Source organism: Rhinopithecus bieti, unplaced genomic scaffold, assembly GCF_001698545.2.
Source record: "Rhinopithecus bieti isolate Rb0 unplaced genomic scaffold, ASM169854v2 scaffold_17275, whole genome shotgun sequence".
Taxonomy (NCBI): Eukaryota; Metazoa; Chordata; class Mammalia; order Primates; family Cercopithecidae; genus Rhinopithecus; species Rhinopithecus bieti.
In genome coordinates, this window is record NW_016808908.1 from 479,336 (window position 1) to 496,066 (window position 16,731).

Below are 16,731 nucleotides of genomic sequence, written 5' to 3' on the forward strand. Positions count from 1 at the left end.
AGAAAACCAAACACCACATGTTATCACTCATAGGTGGGAACTGAACAATGAGATCAACCTGGACTTGGGAAGGGGAACATCACACACTGGGGCCTATCATGGAGAGGGGGAGCGGGGAGGGATTGCATTGGGAGTTATACCTGATGTAAGTGACGAGTTGATGGGTGCAGCACACCAACATGGCACAAGTATACATATGTAACAAACCTGCACGTTATGCACATGTACCCTAGAACTTAAAGTATAATAATAAAAAAAAAACAAACAGACAACTGACAATCTGTGGCACTGAAGGGAAAATGCTAGGGGGATAAATAACCCAATTTCGCTCTCCTCCCAACTTCCCATGTTCTACCAGTGCCTCCCATTGTCCACAGCCAAAGGGCAAGAGTACCTCTGAGGCAGTCAATACAGATCAACCTCTTTGGAAACGTATAATGTGCAGAAGAGTAGAGGATAGATCTGTAGGTAGAATCAGAGAATATCCATTGCAATCAACCCCACTTAATCCTATTTTTATGCCATACTTGGGAGATGTGAAGATCTGCCTGTCCATAAGTTGAAAGGAAAGCTATAGAAACAAGGTTTGAGGATGAAAAAAAGTCTTGACTTACTTGATTTTCATTGAACATGTGAAAGATTAATTGTAAATACTTACCTTTTTCCATTTTCACAAATGAGAAAAAAGAGCAGAAAAGACAAATTTCAGTAGGTAGGATGTGATTTAAATGTCAATGAAAATTAAATGTTCTTACAAAGTTAAAACCCTAGGACAGGATACTGAAGAATGTGGCATACTATGAGACCTGATTAATTTTTATTTTGGATAAATTGAGGTAAAATGTAAATAGAATGAAATGTATAGATCATAAGTACACAATTTGGTGAGTTTTGAAAAATATATCATCTGTGTAACCAACACTCGTATCAAGTGTGGAACACTTCCATCACTCCAAAAGTTCCCATCTCTCCCATTCTGGTCAGTCCCCAGCTCCAGCCCCAGGCAAACACTGGTCTGATTTCCGTCACCATAGATTAGTTTTGCCTGACTTTTAGCTTCATATAAATGCAGTCATACAGTAAGTGCACTGTTATGTCTGAATTCTTTGACTTGGAATTATGTTTTCAGATTTATACATGTTAGCAGATTCTTTTATATTGCCAAATGGTACCCCATCATATAACTATACCACAAATTGCCTTTTTATGATTGATACGTATTCAAGATATAAATGCTGTATCATATATATATATGATATGGTGAAATTTTCACTTTCATCTGTGGAAGTCCTTTTCACTTTCATAACAATATCTTTTGATGAGTAGAACTTTTAAACTATTATGAAGTCAATTACCAATTGTTTTTCTTTCAAATTTAGTGCATTTTGCATCCTTTCTATCTATAAACTTTGCTTTTCCCAAGATCACCTATTGTTTTTGAAGAAACTTTATTCTTTTCACTTTTTTTATCTTTGACTTTGATTCATCTAGAATCATTTTTTGTGAATGGTTTGGGATAAGGGTCAAGGTTCGTTTTTTCCCACCTTTTAACAAAATTGATTCATCACCAGCTATTGAAAAGACTATCCTATCACCTACTGAATTGCCCTGCCACCTTTATTAAATGTCAGTTAACAATATATATGTAGGTCTATTTCTAGACACTTCATTCTGTTCCACTGATGTATTGATACTTATGCCAGTACCACCATATTGATATTGTAGCTTTATCCATAGCAATCTACTTTGATAGTCAATCTTTCTTTTATCAGTATTTGTATAGTGCATATATATTTTTCCATCATTTTACTTTTAACCTATGTTTTATATTTAACTTTTTTTATTTTGGGAGATATACAGCATATCATTGGGATTTGCTTTTGTTTTTTTTTTTTAACTTCTGGAATACATGTTCAGAATGTGCAGGTTTGTTACATAGGTATCTGTGTGCCATGGTGGTTTGCTGGACCTATCAACCTGTCACCTAGGTTTTAAGCTCCACATGCATTAGCTGTTTGTCCTGATGCTCTCCCTCCCCTCGCCCTGGCCCTGACAGGCCTCGGTATGTGTTGTTCCTCTCCCTGTGTCCATGTGTTCTCATTGTTCAGCTCCCACTTATGAATGAGAACATGTGGTGTTTGGCTTTCTGTTCCTGTGTTAGTTTGCTGAAGATGATGGTGTCTAGCTTCATCCATGTCCCTGCAAATGACATGATCTCATTCCTTTTTGTGGCTGCATAGTATTCCATGGTGTATTTGTACCACATTTTATTTATCTAGTCTATCACTGATGGACATTTGGGTTGGATTATACACAGGTCTCTTGCATGTGACACAGTGCTGCCAATAAACATACATGAAGAAATATGATAATCATATTTAATAAACAATAAAAAGAAATATCATATATACACTTTAAAGAGATAAATAATACCAAAGAATAAAGGACTATGCTGGGTCAGATGGTATTTCTGGTTACTAGATCCTGGATGATATCGCCCACACTTTTCTTCCAACAATGGTTGAAAACTAATTTATATTTTCCACAACAATGTAAAAGTGTTTCTATTCTCCACAGCCTCACCAGCATCTGTTGTTTCTTGACTTTTTAATAATCACCATTCTGATTGGTATGAGATGGTATCTCATTGTGGTTTTGATTTGCATTTCTCTAATGACCAGTGATGATGAGCTTTTCTTCATATGTTTTTTGGCCATATAAATGTCTTCTTTTGAGAAGTGTCTGTTCATATCCTTTGCTCACTTTTTGATGTTTTTTTTTTTTTTTCCTTGTAAACTTGTTTACGTTCTTGTAAATTCTGGATATTAGACGTTTATCAGATGGGTAAATTGCAAAAATTTTCTCCCATTCTGTAGGTTGCCTGTTTGCTCTTATGATAGTTCCCTTGCTATGCAGATGCTTTTTAGTTTAATTAGATCCCATTTGTCAATTTTAGCTTTTGTTGCAATTGCTTTTGGTGATTTCATTATAAAATATTTGTCCATGCCTATGTTCTTAATGGTGTTGCCTAGGTTTTCTTCTAGAGTTTTATGGTTGGATTTGCTTTTATATAAACTAAAATCTGTCCTTTAATTATCATGTTTAATATATAATTATTGTTGTTGGATTAATAGCTATCATCTTACTAGCTTTGTTTTATTCCATATGTTATTTCTTTTTAATTCTTTGTCTGCCTTCATTGACATTAATTTGACTGTATTTTATTATTCTGTTTTATCTCCACTATTGGCTTATCATGTATACCTGTTTTTAAATTTTTGCCCTAGGTTTTTTTTTTGTATACATCTTTAATTTAGAAGACTATCTTCAAATTATGTTATACCACATCACATACAGTGTGAGCACCTTACAAAAGTATATTCTCAATTCCTTTGTCCCTTTCTTTGTGCTATGGTTTTCAAATGTTTTACTTTTTCATGTGCTATAAAAACTCAATGAAGGAGGAGACAAGATGGCTGACTAGACAGTCAGGAAGCACCACTCCCACTGAGAGAGACCAAAATATCAAGTATATCAACATGCTTTGAACAGATCCTCAGAGAGAAAACACTGCGGGTTGATAGAGAGGTGGTACAGACACCAAGGCTGAAGAGGAAGCTAGGAACCCTGCATGGGGTTGCTGAATGCCAGGGCTAGTTCCCACCCTTGAATGGTCCTAGGGAAGAGGCAAGTGAAGGGATGGTGGGGCAGCCTGCTTTTGCTGCCGATTACTGGGATCCTAGCTACAAGAGATTTCATGACCCCCACAGATATTTGAACTGGCAGGGGAATCTGCCTGGAGAGTAGGCAAAGACAGAGCTTTTGTCTGCATGGAGTCCAGGGGATTTTGCACATGGGGCAGCTGAAGCAGATCACAGCCATAGGTGCCCATCTCCTAAGGCTCCCTATGTTCCTCTGAGTCACTGTAACCCCAGCTGACTACAGGGTCAAGAGAGAGCAGGGCTGACTAGCCTATCCTGTGGGACTGGGGCATGTCTGTTCTTTAGGCCCTTCTGCCCGCTAGCCCTTCCCAAGGCCCCTGCCTGGCTGCTCCTGCAGGAGCATATGCACAGCACAACCTCCTCTGCCTAACCTTGGTGCTTTGCTGGCGGCCCCATCTGAATACTTCCCAGTGGCCTAGGAGCACTTCACATACCCCAGCACAGCTAGTGCTCGACCCCAAGGGGCCACATGGAGGCACAGGCCAGTCACAACGTCCCAGGGCTTTGGCATGCAGCTTGTGAGTGCCGAGTGTAGATCTGAGGCCAGCACTTGAGTGGGAGGAGCCCCCATTCTGAGAACACTGAGAGAGGTGAGACATGCAAGCTCATGGGCCAGCAAAGGAGCAGGGCATACCTCCCTCCACAGGACCGTGTGGGAAGGGTGTGGGAGCCCCACAACGTGGAACATCTAACAACAAAAAAACACAGAAGTGGCACCAGTGATTGGAGGGGACTCCTGCAAGGCCCAGAGCAGGCCTGGTGATGGGGGTCATCTCTCCACCTGCCCACTATAGAGTGCTGCTGCAGGTGTGCTGAAATCCAGAAGAGCCCTTTAGCTAAGAGCCTCTCTGCTGGCCATTACTCTTAAGCGCCATCTACTGGTTTGTAGCACAAATTACAATACCAAAAATATTCTGCCAATATACATTCATTGCTTATAAAACCCAGGGCATGAATCTATCCACAAATAATACCCTATACAGAGCTTTGGCCCTCTGAAAACACCCAGAAATGAAGCCAATTGACTATACTCAACTTAAAAAACAGTTAAAAGAACACCAGCCTTCTCAGATGAGAAAGAATCAGCACAAGAACTCAGGTAATTCAAAAAGTCTGAGTGTCCCTTTACCTCCAAATGAGCACACTAGCTCTCCAGCAATGGTTCTTAACCAGATTGAAATGACTGAAATGAGAGATAGAGGATTCAGAATCTGGATGGCAAGGAAGCTCATCAAGATTCAGGAGAAAGTTGAAACCCAATCTAGGAATCCAGTAAAATGATCCAAGAGCTGAAAGATGTAATAGCCATTTTAAGAAAAAAAAAAAAACAAACTGAACTGCTGGAATTGAAAAATTCACTACAAGAATTACATAATACAGTTAGAATCATTAACAGTAGACTAGACCAAGCTGAAGAAAACTCTCAGAGCTTGAAGACCAGTTCTCTGAATAAACTCATACAAAAATAAAGAATTTTTTTTAATGAACAAAACCTTTGAGAAATATGGGATTATGTAAAGATTCCAAATCTATGACCCATTGATATTCCTGAGAGAGAAGGAGAGAGAGTAAGCAACTTGGAAAATGTATTTTAGGATACAGTTCACAAAAATTTCCCAATCTCACTAAGGAGGTTAACATGCAAATTCAAGAAATACAGAAAAGCCCTGCAAGATATTATACAAGATGACCATCCTCATGGCACATAGTCAGCAGAATCACCAAAGTCAACATGAAAGAAAAAATCTTAAAGGCAGCTAGAGACAAGGGTGAAGTCACTTACAAAAGGAACCCCATCCAGCTAGCAGGAAACCTTTCAGCAGAAACCTTATAAGCCAGAAGGGGCCTATTTTCAGCATCCCTAAATAAAGAATTCTAATCAAGAATTTCATATCCCATCAAACTAAGCTTCTATAAGTGAAGGAGAAATAAAATCCTTCTCAAACAAGTAAGTGCCAAGGGAATTTGTTATCACTAGACCAGCCTTACAAGATGATATGGAAATAAAATAATAATGATACCTGCTACCACAAAAACATGCTTAACCATATAGCCCACTGTAAAGAAACTACACAATCAAATCTACAGAGCAACCAGCTAATAACACGATGACAGGATTAAAATCTCACATATCAATACTAACACTGAATGTAAATGGTCTGAACACTCCACTTAAAAGGCACAGAGTGGCAGACTACATAAAAAGACAAGACCCAACTGTTGGCTGTCTTCAACAAACCCATCTCATATTAACATCCACAGGCTCAAAGTAAAGGGATGGAGAAATATCTACCAGACAAACAGAAAACAAAAAGGGCCAGGAATCACAATTCTTATATCAAATGAAACAGACTTTCAGTCAGCAATAATCAAGAAAAAGAAGGGCATTACATAAAAAGTTCAATTAAACAAGAAGTCTTAACTATCCTAAATATATACAAACCCAACATTGGAGCATCCTGTTTCATAAAAGTTCTTCTTGACCTATAAAAAGACTTAGTCACACAATAACAGTAGGAGACTTTAACACCCCACTGACAGTGTTAAGATAATTGAGACAGAAAGCTAACAAAGAAATTCTAGACTTAGACTGGACTCTTGACCAATTGGACCTAATAGAACACCCAGCAACCACAGTATATTCTTCTCATTTGCACATGAAACATATTCTAAGATCAATCACATGCTTTGTCATAAAGCAAGACCCAATAAATTCAAAAACATTGAAATCACCCCAAGCACATTCTCACATCAAAGTGCAAAAAAATAGAAATAAATACCATTATTTTATTTTATTTTATTTTATTTTATTTTAGGGAGTTGGAGGCTTGCTCTTTTGCCCAGGCTGGAGTGTAGTAGCACGATCTTGGCTCACTGCAACTTCCTACCCCTAGGTTCGAGCGATTCTCCTGCCTCAGCCTCCCAAGTAGCTGGGATTACAGGCATGTGCTACCACACCTAGCCAATTTTTCTATTTTTAGTAGAGACACCATGCTGGCCAGGGTGGCCTCGAACTCCTGACCTCAAGTGATCCACCTACCTCAGCCTCCCAAAGTGCTGGGATTACCATGCCCAGCCAGTCTCTTTTATAACTAGGAAATATTTCTTTTTATCTCTGGCATTATATCATGTCTTTATGTTGTTAGAGTAATATAGTCAATACCAGTTTTCTTATGTTTACTGTTTACTTAGAATAACTCCCCCTTTTATTTTAAATTTTTGTGAAACTATATTTAAATTCTGTTTCTTATAGATAGTGTATAGTAATACCTTATTTAAAAAATCTAATTTGACAATCTCTGCCTTTTAATTAGAGTGGTTTGACAGTTTGCATTTCATGTACTTGTATATATGTTTGGGTTTGGGTCTATCTTATTAATTGGCCCATCTCATTTTTATTCCTCAGTTACTCCTCTTTTTGAAGGTCAGACACCTTTTATTATTTCATTTTTATTAAAATATTTTCTTAGGTATACCTCATATTTTGTTTGATTGATCTAGAAGTTACAATACATAATTTCTTGAAATCTATTTTATTTTACTTTTTATTTGATTTTTTTGGAGACAGAGTCTTGCTCTGTCACCCAGGCTGGAGTGCAATGGCATGATCTCAGCTCACTGCAACCTCTACCTCCCATGTTCAAGCGATTCTCCCACCTCAGCCTCCTGAGAAGCTGGGCCTAGAGGCGCACACCACCATGTTCAGCTAATTTTTTGTATTTTAGTAGAGACGGGGTTTTACCGTGTTGCCAAGTCTGGTCTCAAACTTCTGAGCTCAGGCAGTCCGCCCACCTTGGCCTTCCAAAGTGCTAGGATTACAGGCGTGAGCCACCGTGTCTGGCCTCTTACGGTCTATTTAAAATTAATAGTATACCTTTTTTTGTTTGTTTTAAATGGGTCAGTTGCCTTTAAAGAAATTAAGAATAGAAAAAATAGTATTTTATATTTATTTGTATATTTACCATTTCTTCTCCTCTTTATTCCTTCCTGTAGATCTGAATTTCCATCTGGCATCATTGTTTTTTATCCCAAAGAACGTCTTTAGCATTTCGTTTCAGTTTTAAGTTGGCTGGCAGTGAATTATTTCAAATTTCATTTGTCTAATCCTGTATTTTTTCCACCACTGTTTGAAGGGCATTCTCACTGAACATAGAATTCTGAGTTGGCTTTTTTTCTTTAAAGATACTTTCCCATTGTCTTGTAGCCTCTGTTGTCAGCCATAGAATGTAGTTAAACAAGAATATATTGCACTCAGGAGATGGACACCCTAAACACCTGGACTTGATCACTACACATTCTATGTTACACACATATAACAACATTTCACATGAACTCTATATATTTGCATAAGTTTTCAAAAAGAATTCAGCCATAATTTATACAGCCATGCCTCAGAGATGCAGGTTTAGTTCCAGACCACTACAATAAAGTGAACCTCTCAATAAAGTAAGTCACAAATTTTTTGGTGGTGTCCAAGTGGATATGAAGGTCTATTAGATGTGAAATAGCATCATGTCTAAAAAAAAAATATCTATGCCCTAATTAGAAATACTTTATTGCTAAAAATTTCAAACGATCATCTAAGCCTTCAGCAATTCATGTTCATTTTGCTTGGTGGAGGATTTTGTCTCAGTGTTAATGGCTGCTGACTGATCAGGGTGGTGGTTGCTGAAGGTAGGGTGGGTTTGACAATTTCTTAAAATTAGACAGCAGTTAAGTTTGTGACATAATTGACTCTTCATGAAAGATTTCTCTGTAGCATGTGATGCTGTTTGATAGCATTTTACCTACAGTAAAACTTTTCAAAATTGGAGTGAGTCCTATTAAATCCTTAGTTTTTAAATAATTTTATGGCATATACTAAATGCTTTGTTGTCATTTCAACAATCTTCACAGCATCTTTAGCAGTAATAAATTTCATGTTAAGGAACCAGTTTCTTTGTTCATCCATAAGAAGCAACTCCTCATCCATTCAAGTTTTATTATGGGATGGAAGCAATTCAGTCACATCTTCAGGCTCCACTTCTAATTCTAGTTGCTATTTCCACCACATCTGCAGTTAATTTCTCCAATGAAGTTGTGTAGCCCTCAAAGTTATCCATAAGGAATGAAATCAACTTCTCCTAAACTCCTGTTAATATTGGTATTTTTGCCTCCTCCCATGAATCACTAATGTTTTGAATGGCATCTAGAATGGAAAATGCTTTCCAGAAGGTTTTCAATTTACTTTGCCTAGATCCATCAGAGGAACAGTAATTCTCTAGGCCAGCTATAGCCTTACAAAATCTATTTCTTAAATAATACTTGAAAGTTGAAATTACTTCCTGACCCATGGGCTGCAGAATGGTTGTTGTGTTAACAGGCATGAAAACAAGGTTTATCTCCTGTACATCTCCATCAGAGCTCTTGGTTGACTAGATGCATTGTCAATAAGCTGTAATATTTTAAAAGGAATCTTTTTTCTGAGCAGTCAGTCTCAATAATGGGCTTAAAATATTTGGTAAACCATGCTGTAAACAGATGTGGTGTCATCTAGATTTTGTTGTTTTGTTTATAGAGCACAGGCACAATAGATTTAGCATAATTCTTAAGGGCCCTAGGATTTTCAAATGGTAAATGATCTTTGGCTTCCACTTAAAGTCACCAGCCGCATTCACCCCTAAGAGGACAGTCAGTCTGTCTTTGAAGCTCTGAAGCACGGTATTGACTTCTCTTCTCTAGCTAGGAAAGTCCTAGATGTCATCTTCTTCCAACAGAAGGCTGTTTGTCTACATTGAAAGCTGTTGTTTAGTGTAGCTACCTTCATCAATTATGTTAGCTAGAGCTGGATAACTTGCTGAAGTTTCTGCATCATCGCTTGCTGTTTAACCTTGTACTTTCATGTTATTAATATGGCTTCTTTACTTACACCTCATGAAGCAACCTCTGCTAGCTTCAAACTTTTCTTCTCCAGCTTCCTTACCTGTCTCTGCCCTCAAAGAATTGAAGAGAATTAGGGCCTTCCTCTGGATTAGGCTTTGGCTTAAAGGAATGTTATGGCTGGTTTGACCCAGACCACCAAGCTTTTTCCATATCAGCAATAAGACTGTTTTTTTGTTTTTTTTTTTAATCATCTGTGTGTTCACTGGAGTAGCACTTTGAGTCTCCTTCAAGAATTTTTTTCTTTGCATTCACAGCCTGGTTAACTGACACAAAAGGCCTAGCTTTTGGCCTATCTTAGCTTTTGACATGCCTTCCTCACTAAGCTTAATCATTTTTGGCTTTTGATTTAAAGACAGAGATGTGTGACTCTCCACCTGAATACATGGAGGCCATTGTAGGATTATTAATTGGCCTAATTTCAATATTGTTATGTCTCAGGGAATAGGAAGGCCCAAGGAAAGGGAGAGAGATAGTAGTGAGAACACACAGCACTTAAGTTCACCATTTTATATGGGTGCAGTTCATGGTGGCCCAAAACAATTACAACAGTAACATCAAAGATCACTCATAATAGTTATCATAATAATGAAAAAGTTTTCAGTGTTGTGAGATTACCAAAGTATGACACAGAAACACAAAGTGAGCGCATGTTGGAAAAATGGTGCTGATAGACTTGCTCAACACAAACCGTTGTTTAAAAAAACAACAACAAAAACAAAAAACAAAAAACAAAAAAACACAGTATCTGTGAAGCACAATAAAGCAAAGCACAATTACCCAAGGTATGCCTATATCATTGTTTCCTATACAGATATTCTTCAATTTACATTAGGGTTACCTCTCAATAAACCAATTTTAAGCTGAAAATATCATAAATCAAAGGTGTATTTTCAACTTGTGATATTTTCAGCTCATGATGGATTTATTTGGGTATAACTTCATTGTAAGTCAAGGAGGGTATTGAATATGTATCACTTTTACACCATTGTAAAGCTGGAAAATCATAATTCAAACCATCATAAGTAGGAGACCATCTGTATGTAATGTGTCTTTTTCTCTCTGGCTGTCTTCAGCAATTTGACTATGGTGTGCCTAGATTTGGTTATCTTAATATTTATCCTGCTTGGAGTTTGCTGAACTTCTTGGATCCATAGCTTAGTAGGGGTTTTGCACCAAAATTTGAGAAAATTTCAGCCATTATTTCTTCACATAGTTTTTCCATACCACTCTTTCATGTTTTTTAGAATTCCAATTATACGTATGTTGGATTCTAGATATGTCCCCACATGTCACTGGATATTTGTCCACTTTTTTCCTCTGTCTTTCAGTTTGGACAATTTGTATTTGTTTTCAAGTTCACTGATTATTTCTTTTGCAAGCTTTAACTCTTTTTTTCTTTTTAAAATTTTCAATTATAAATTGACAAATTATAGTTGTATATATTTATGGCATACAAAATGATGTTATGATTTATGAATATAGTATGGAATAATTAAATCTTCACATTACATACAGATGGTCTCCTACTTACAATGGTTTGAATTATGATTTTCCAGTTTTACAATGGTGTAAAAGTGATACATATTCAATACCCTCCTTGACTTACAATGAAGTTATACCCAAATAAATCCATCATGAGCTGAAAATACCACAAGTTGAAAATACACCTTTGATTTATGATATTTTCAGCTTAAAATTGGTTTATTGAGAGGTAACCCTAATGTAAATTGAAGAATATCTGTATAGGAAACAATGATATAGGCATACCTTGGGTAACTGTGCTTTGCTTTATTGTGCTTCACAGATACTGTGTTTTCTGTTTTTTGTTTTGTTTTTTTTTTTTTTAAACAAATTAAAGGTTTGTGTTGAGCAAGTCTATCAACACCATTTTTCCAACATGTGCTCACTTTGTGTCTCTGTGTCATCTGGTAAATCTTTCAGTTATTGTAGTTTTATCTCTAGAATTTTCATTTGGTTCTTTTTAGTTTTTTTCTTTTTTGAGATTTCTTATCTGTTTTCTCATGATCTCTTATATTTTCATTTTTGTCTTTGAATATATATTCAAAGTCCTTCTCTGTTAATTCCAACATGTGCGTTATCTTGGAGTCTGCTGAATTTTATATGTATTCATGGATCACATTTTCCTGCTTCTCTGAATGCCTTATGTTTTTATGATATGTAGAACATTGTAAAAGATATGTTTTAGGGAGTCTGTATTATATTCTTTTATTTATTATTTATTTATTTATTTATTTTGAGATGGAGTCTTGGTCTGTCACCTAGGCTGGAGTACAGTGGCACAATCTCAGCTCACTGCAACCTCCACCTCCTGGGTTCGAGCAATTCTCTTGCCTCAGCGTCTTGAGTAGCTGGGACTACAGGCATGCACCACTACACCAGCTAATTTTTGTATTTTGAGTAGAGATGGGTTTTCACCATATTGGCCAGGTTGGTCTCAAACTCTTGACCTCAGGTGATCCACCCTCCTTGGCCTCCCAAAATGCTAAGATTACAGGTATGAACCACTGCATCCGTCCTGTATTATGTTCTTTTAAACATTATATTGAATTTTGTTCTTTCTGGCAATTAAATTGCTGGGAGATCATTTTGCTTCTTTCAGGCTTGCTCTGATTTTGTATAGGGGCAGGTCTGTTTTCATTTTATCCCCAGTGCTATGTCGTGACCTTTACTCTTGAATATGGTACTTATGCCTAAGATACAGCCTTTCTGGAGCCACTGTTGAATGCCTAAGGTATTCCATAAAATCTTTCCACTCTGGATTAGTTGGAATTCTAATATATCCCAGAAGTGTATGTCCTCTGGCGTCTCAGCCCACAGTAGTGCTCTCTTGCGTCTTTCTTAGTCTCATCTTTTGACTGGTAGCCAAACCCTCATCCAAGGACTGGGAAACCACTGTGTAGACTGTTGAGGTTCTCTATGTAGCTTTCTTTTCCCTGGTGTCCTGACCCACAAATTTCAGCAGCCCCAAGCAACAATCTTCCCTCTTCAGCTCAAGACTGTCATACTGTTCTAAAATGCCACCTCCCTAGGCTGTAGTCCAGCAAGTACCTCTATGCAGCAAGCCAGGGCTCAACATAGGCTCACTTCATGTATTGATCTTTCAAATATCCTACATAGTTGTTCTATGTGTTGTCCAAATGCATGAAAACAGCTCATATCCTTTATCCAGTTTTATAGTCATTTACAGTGAAAGGGCAAGTTCAGAACCAATTACTTCATCATGACCAGAAACGGAGTGAATTTTTTGTTTTTTTGTTTTTTTTTTGTTTTGTTTTTTTTTTTGAGACCGAATCTCACTCTGTCACCCAGGGTCAAGTGTAGTGATGCGATCTCTGCTCACTGCAACCTCTGCCTCCCAGGTTCAAGCGATTCTCCTGCCTCAGCCTCCTGGGTTGCTGGGACTACAGGCACATGCCACCACACCTGGCTAATTTTTTTTTGTTGTTTTTTTAGTAGAGACAGCATTTCACCATGTTGCCCAGGGTGATCTCGAACTCCTGAGCTCAGGCAATCTGCCTGCCTCGACTTCCCAAAATGTTAGGATTACAGACATGACCCACTGCACTGGCCAAATGAGTAATGTAATGTAAGAAATATACGAATTTATTTTAGCCATTGTTTTTCTAGTCTAAATACTCTTAGACTCTCTTATTTCAACATGTCTATATAAGTTAGTGTCCAGTTACTTGAAAATTTACAATCCTTATACTTGTACTATTGCTCCAAACTCTGTGCAGAATAACCTTCTTACTTTAGGTGTGCCTTGACATCTTTATGATCTTCTTCTCTCATCAGCTTACAAAGAGCCCTGTTTTGTGTATTCCCGAGTTGGGGGTAACCGAACACCTTTGAAGCAACCTGTGGATTACCGTGACAATACTTTGATGTTTGAAGCAAGGTTTGAGAGTGGTAATCTACAGAAGGTCGTCAAAGTGTAGGTTCTAATTATTTTTATTTAAGGAGCTAGACCATCAACTATTTATTATTTTCTGTATCAAGTACATTAAAGTTCTTAGTATCTATTATGAAACTGTAATTCCTTGAAGTATAGATACTATTAATAATTAGAAATTATTGTGGAGGAGGGGAGTATAAAAGAGTCTGAGTTCAAATAATTTTGAGAACTATGAGGTGTAAAGTTAAGAAGCCTTCTGTACTGTACATTTTCAGTATGGTAATATAAATTGTCACACACACAGTGCTTCTCAAACTTTGTATTGAAGTAGTTCTTGGGATGAGTGTTCCATAGAATATCCCAAGGGCATTATTTTATTTAAAAATATTATGGAAATCTTTAAACATACACTTAAGTACAGAAAATAGTACAATTCTGCGTTCACTGCCACATACCTATCACCTAGACTCGACAGCTATCAAGGTTTTGCAACATTTATTTTACCTATTCCTAGGTGATTATTTACAACTGTACACATACACATTACATGCTGAGTGCAGAGTGCTGATAGAATAGAAAGTTACTTGATAGAGAAAAATAGTCATGACTAACCTGGTAATATTGTTATGTATATAAATAATATTCCAGTGAGATTATTATTTTTGCCTTTATATAAGTATCTCCAATGACTAAGTAGAGGGATGTAAATAGTTATCAAATGCAGTTCTTGTTCTCAAATAGTTCAAATTATGTAATCTATGTGATCATATTAATTTATCTGTGTTTAAATCTCTCAGTGATAGTTATTTTATATTCCTAGTTTTAGACTGTAATAGATACATATGTGTGAAGTGAAAAAAGAAATGCTGGACTTTGCTTCAGTTTTGGTAACTCTTTAATCATTTCTTATATAGAAAATATAATTAGGTTGAAATATATAAACTTTTATCAAACACCTGTTTTTGTGTGCTCTCTTGAATTACCAAGGAATACAAAGGATTTAGAATTAGCATAGAAGCAGTTTCTCATCCAATAAAAGGGAAAATTTCAAAACTTTTATCTTTAACGTTGTTTCCTAACAAAGCCTTCTGTGAATGAGTAAAAATAAAATAATTTTCCTTATTTAACTCAAAATTTTACATTCGTTTTTTATAAAATGTCATTTTTACATCCTTATGTGCTTTTTTCCCCTTTCTTTCTTGTGTATTAGGGCAGAATATGAATACCAATTGACTGTACGCCCTGACCTCTTCACAAATAAACACACCCAGTGGTACTATTTCCAAGTCACTAATATGCGAGCAGGAATAGTCTACAGATTCACTATTGTCAACTTCACCAAACCTGCTAGTCTTTACAGTCGGGGTATGCGCCCACTGTTCTATTCTGAAAAAGAGGCCAAGGCTCATCATATTGGCTGGCAGAGAATAGGAGACCAAATCAAGTATTACAGGAACAACCCAGGCCAAGATGGGCGCCATTATTTCTCTCTTACATGGACATTTCAATTTCCACACAACAAAGATACCTGCTACTTTGCTCATTGCTATCCATACACTTATACCAACCTGCAAGAATACCTTTCTGGCATCAATAATGATCCAGTACGGTCAAAGTTTTGTAAAATACGTGTTTTGTGCCACACGCTTGCTAGGAACATGGTGTATATTTTAACAATCACTACCCCCTTGAAGAACTCTGACTCAAGAAAGCGGAAGGCTGTGATTCTGACTGCAAGGGTCCATCCAGGGGAAACCAACAGCTCTTGGATCATGAAAGGCTTCCTAGATTATATTTTAGGAAACTCAAGTGATGCACAGTTGCTTCGGGACACTTTTGTCTTCAAGGTGGTACCCATGCTGAATCCAGATGGTGTGATTGTGGGAAATTATCGCTGTTCCTTAGCTGGACGGGATTTAAACCGTAATTATACGTCTCTCCTGAAGGAATCTTTTCCTTCTGTATGGTATACCCGGAACATGGTTCATAGGTAAAATAAGCCTCAAATTACCTCTCTGCTTATTTAGTAAACTTAGTAGTAAGAATTTTGCTCCCACAATCTCACTCATTTTACTGTAACTTCCCAAGATAGTCTAACTACTATATAACTACTTTATTTTTTCCCCGTTATTCACAACTGTAATTCTATATCCTTCTGGCATTATGCCACTGGATTCACTAACCTCCCCTTAAATAATGAAACAGATTCTAGAATGTTTTGATGACTCGATGAAACTAATCAGTTTTCATATCCCAAATTTGGCTTCTTGCTAAAGATAATAGTAGCACTGATGTTTAAAATAATTTTATATTTTTTATAAATATATGTATATTTTATATACATGAAATATATACACATAAAGGGAGCTGATGATATGTCTAATAGAATATCTATGACATCTGCTTAATGCTGTCTGAGATTAAGGGTCTCTGGTCTGAGACATGATGGATTACAGGTCAATGCCCGTTGGCGTCTCTCTCTGGAAACTCTTTTAAATATCAGTTAGTCTCTGATTGTCTTGTAAGAAGGTTAAGGCAGAAGTCTGTTCAGCAAGTTTCTAAAAGACTTCCAAGAAAGAGAAATATCTTAATCCAGTTAATCATACGCAGGTAAGTAGGATAAGAAGTCAGTCACATATGTGTGGAAAGGTGAGCAGCTATAAATATATATAAGATTAAGTATATTTAAAGCATATTAGAATAAGAGAGAGTAGATATTTATGTAAAATACTTAGTATAAGTAGAATATCTTTTTACCCATAAAGATACCTATGGGTAAAATCTTATACTAAGTATTTCTGTTTACCTGTGGGTAAAAAGAAAATCCAAACCCTAATATCCTGTTTCACTTCAGAAGTAATACCATCTCTTTGGAAATTAATTTGTTAGAAGTAGAGTTCCTTTTGACTTGCTTATAAGAAAATGAAAGACTGAAGAATTTGTGGCTTAAAAATGTGCAGCATCTTTCATATTTAAGAACTTAACTTGATATTCATGCCTTATAATCTAGTTTTCTAAAAACTTGTAACTATCATTTAGTGGCTTTATGTCAATCTTCTGTTATCAATGAGAACTTATTGGGTAGCAAATGAGAAAAGGGCAATAAATTAACACATAATACATTTTAGTTTGTAATTTCACTATAGTTTGAAGCAGTATGGTTTCTAATAG

At 36.7% G+C, this 16,731-nt stretch overlaps 1 protein-coding gene across 10 annotated transcripts in view; it reads left to right on the forward strand.

Moving 5' to 3' along the window:
- The window catches only part of AGBL3 (AGBL carboxypeptidase 3), a 147,407-nt gene that overhangs the window by 37,747 nt on the left and 92,929 nt on the right, over positions 1-16,731 (forward strand). For 9 of the 10 annotated variants that reach the window (XM_017887701.1, XM_017887705.1, XM_017887704.1 and 6 more), the window contains 2 exons: positions 13,461-13,599; positions 14,771-15,550. In XM_017887701.1, the coding sequence (XP_017743190.1) occupies positions 13,461-13,599; positions 14,771-15,550 (919 nt within the window). The remainder of the gene's footprint in view (positions 1-13,460; positions 13,600-14,770; positions 15,551-16,731) is intronic. The other variant, XM_017887711.1, reaches the window with a different exon arrangement.